We start from the raw sequence: 2,353 nt of genomic DNA, 5'->3' as shown, positions 1-2,353 counted from the left end.
GGGCAGCACCCCCGGCACCAGCTCCACACGGGCCAGCCAGGCCGCAGGGCCCGTCCCTCTACCCCGGGAGACAGGACTGGAGCCTGGCCGCAGGGGCCAAACAGCCCTGACCCCAGCTCCCTGCTACAGGGCAGCTGCTCCCCGCACAGGGCTTGTGGCTGCCGGCGGCCTTGGTCCCCTCCTGCACTCACGGGGTGCCGTGAGGACAGCTCCGGTAAGTCGTGGTCCTCCTCCCCCCGTGTCCTCACTCTGCCCCCAGCCACACATGCTGAGGACGGACTCGCCCACTCCACCCCGGCGTTCGGGCACCCCGACAGCGCGACAGCGGGCAACGGAATCCCAAAAGCAGCTGTCTTCCGCTCGGCACCTCAGCTGCGCTTGGATTTCGTTCCCTGCTCTCCCGCCCACACTCCCCCTGCCCTGGGCCACCTTGCCAGGGCCCGGATGCCGGCCAGCCCCCACCCCGCGGGAGCCCCCGGGGGGAGCGGGGGACGGGGAGCAGGCCGAGCCCAGGCTCTACACCAGTCTCGTGCTCCTGCGAGCTAAAGATAGACCCCAGCTTCCTGGGGAGAAACCGCCACAGCAGCAGCAGCCTCCGCCGGCTGCCAGCCACAACGTGGATGTGGCCACCTGCAGCAGGCTGGAGCGACCAGCGGGATCACGCGATGCATACGTGCGTCCTGCAGCTCCAAGCGCGGTGGGGGGTAGGGGACAGACGCTGGGCCTGCTGCCTGCCAGGGAAGGGCCCCAGCCGCCCGGGACGGACCCTGGAGCTGGCGAGGGACAGCCCTCTGGAGAGAGATTGCTTTGGAATGACACGATCACTCCCGCTGAGCGAGACGCCTGACAGCCATCGGGAATATCGTGTCCGTCCAAAGCTCTTTCGGCGCCACCTGAAGCAGAGCATGCCCACGGGCAGCGACAGCCCCTGCTGTGGATGGAGACGGCTCCAGGATGCGCCCGCCTGGCCCCAGGCTGATGGGACGTGCTGCTGCCCCCACAGCCTAGTCTTGTCCCGCTCCCAACCAGTGTAGCGACGCCGGCGCCTGCTCTACGCTAGAGCCCCATGCATCACTGCCCACCAGCATGCTGCTGCAGTGCAGTCTGCTGTGGCCCCCGGCCATCCAGCCAGCGAGGCTGCGGCTGGCAGCCAGGGTGCCCGGGCCTCTTCCTGCCACTGCAGACAGTCAGCAGTTGGTCTGGCGTGAGCAGGATTCTCAGATCACCTCTTGGCTGTGGGTGGTGCAGAGAGCGCCACACCTTTGCCACAGGCTCCGGCAGGGAAGGGGGCCTGGAGGCCTTGGGTGCTGCCATGAACTCGGGGAAAGGGACAGCTGTGCGTGTGTGCACGTGTGGGGGGGGGCTTGCCCCAGCAGGTTCCTGTTTGCAGACGCGTGTGCCCCTGCGGCAGAGGAAAGAGGAGCCGCTCCCTTGCCTTGTTCCTCTTCTGCCAGTGCACAGCCGCTTCCTTCCCAGGCCCAGAGCCCGATCGGGACCATCACTCGGCTCCCCCCGCGCCTCCCAACTACGGAGCCTGCCTCGTCGCCAGACAGCAGGAGCCTCGGTGAAACGGGCGCTGTAAGGGGCCTGCCAGTGCACAATAAAGCTGCCTCCCTGCCTGCTCCTGACTGCTGTGGTCGCTGTTTGCTGCGGGCAGAGATGCCAGAAAGTTCCTTCCGCTTTTGTTTCCAACGGCTTTTCTGCGAGGATCTAGACCCGAGGCCGCAGCCAGCGAGCTGCAGGGCTCCATGGGCCCAGCCCGGAAATCCCCGGGTGCGGCGCAGCGCCGAGCGCCTGCTGAGGAGCCTGCCCAATGCTGCCTGGGCCGGGCGGGCACCGCACCACAGCCTGGGCCTGGCAGAGCAGCGGGGCAGCACCACGTCCAGCAGTGACGCCGCGAGGAGGCAGATGCAACTCCCGGACGTGGCGTGGTGCAAACAGCTGTGGAGCTGCTAGGCTGGCAACGGGCTGGGCCCGCAGCTCAGAGCTCGGCCCTGCGTGGGCACAGGCCTGGTCCCGCGCTGCCCCGGCGGACCCGAGCCGGGGGCAGCGCGCACGACGTAGGCCTCGCCTGCATCCCGGGGAAGGCGCCACTCCTGCTGCGCCCGACGTGGCCGCTGCCCCGCCCCCGCCGCGCCACACCCAACATGGCCGCTGCCGCCCCGTCGCTTGGCCCAACATGGCCGCGCGCCGAGCCGCATCCAAGATGGCCGCCTCAACTCGCCCTTCCGCGTCGTGACCTCACTGCCGCGCGCCGGAAGTAGCCGCTAGTCCGCTCTCCCGCCGCGGCTCCGGCCCGGGGTTCCGGGGTCGGGGGTGGCCGGCAGCCATGGAGATGGGCGAGGCCCGGCTG

At 69.5% G+C, this 2,353-nt stretch overlaps 1 protein-coding gene across 1 annotated transcript in view; it reads left to right on the top strand.

Annotated features, from left to right (window-relative positions):
• Positions 1-812: 812 nt before the first annotated feature.
• Positions 813-2,353, top strand: part of DALRD3 (DALR anticodon binding domain containing 3) — a 4,982-nt gene continuing 3,441 nt past the window's right edge. The window contains exon 1 of the mRNA XM_019504589.1: positions 813-933. Coding sequence (XP_019360134.1) covers positions 813-933 — 121 coding nt within the window. The remainder of the gene's footprint in view (positions 934-2,353) is intronic.

Source organism: Gavialis gangeticus, unplaced genomic scaffold, assembly GCF_001723915.1.
Source record: "Gavialis gangeticus isolate Ggan-Ray unplaced genomic scaffold, GavGan_comp1, whole genome shotgun sequence".
In the NCBI taxonomy this organism is placed as follows: Eukaryota; Metazoa; Chordata; order Crocodylia; family Gavialidae; genus Gavialis; species Gavialis gangeticus.
Note: the sequence above shows the minus strand (reverse complement) of the source record. Positions and strands in the feature narration are given on the sequence as shown.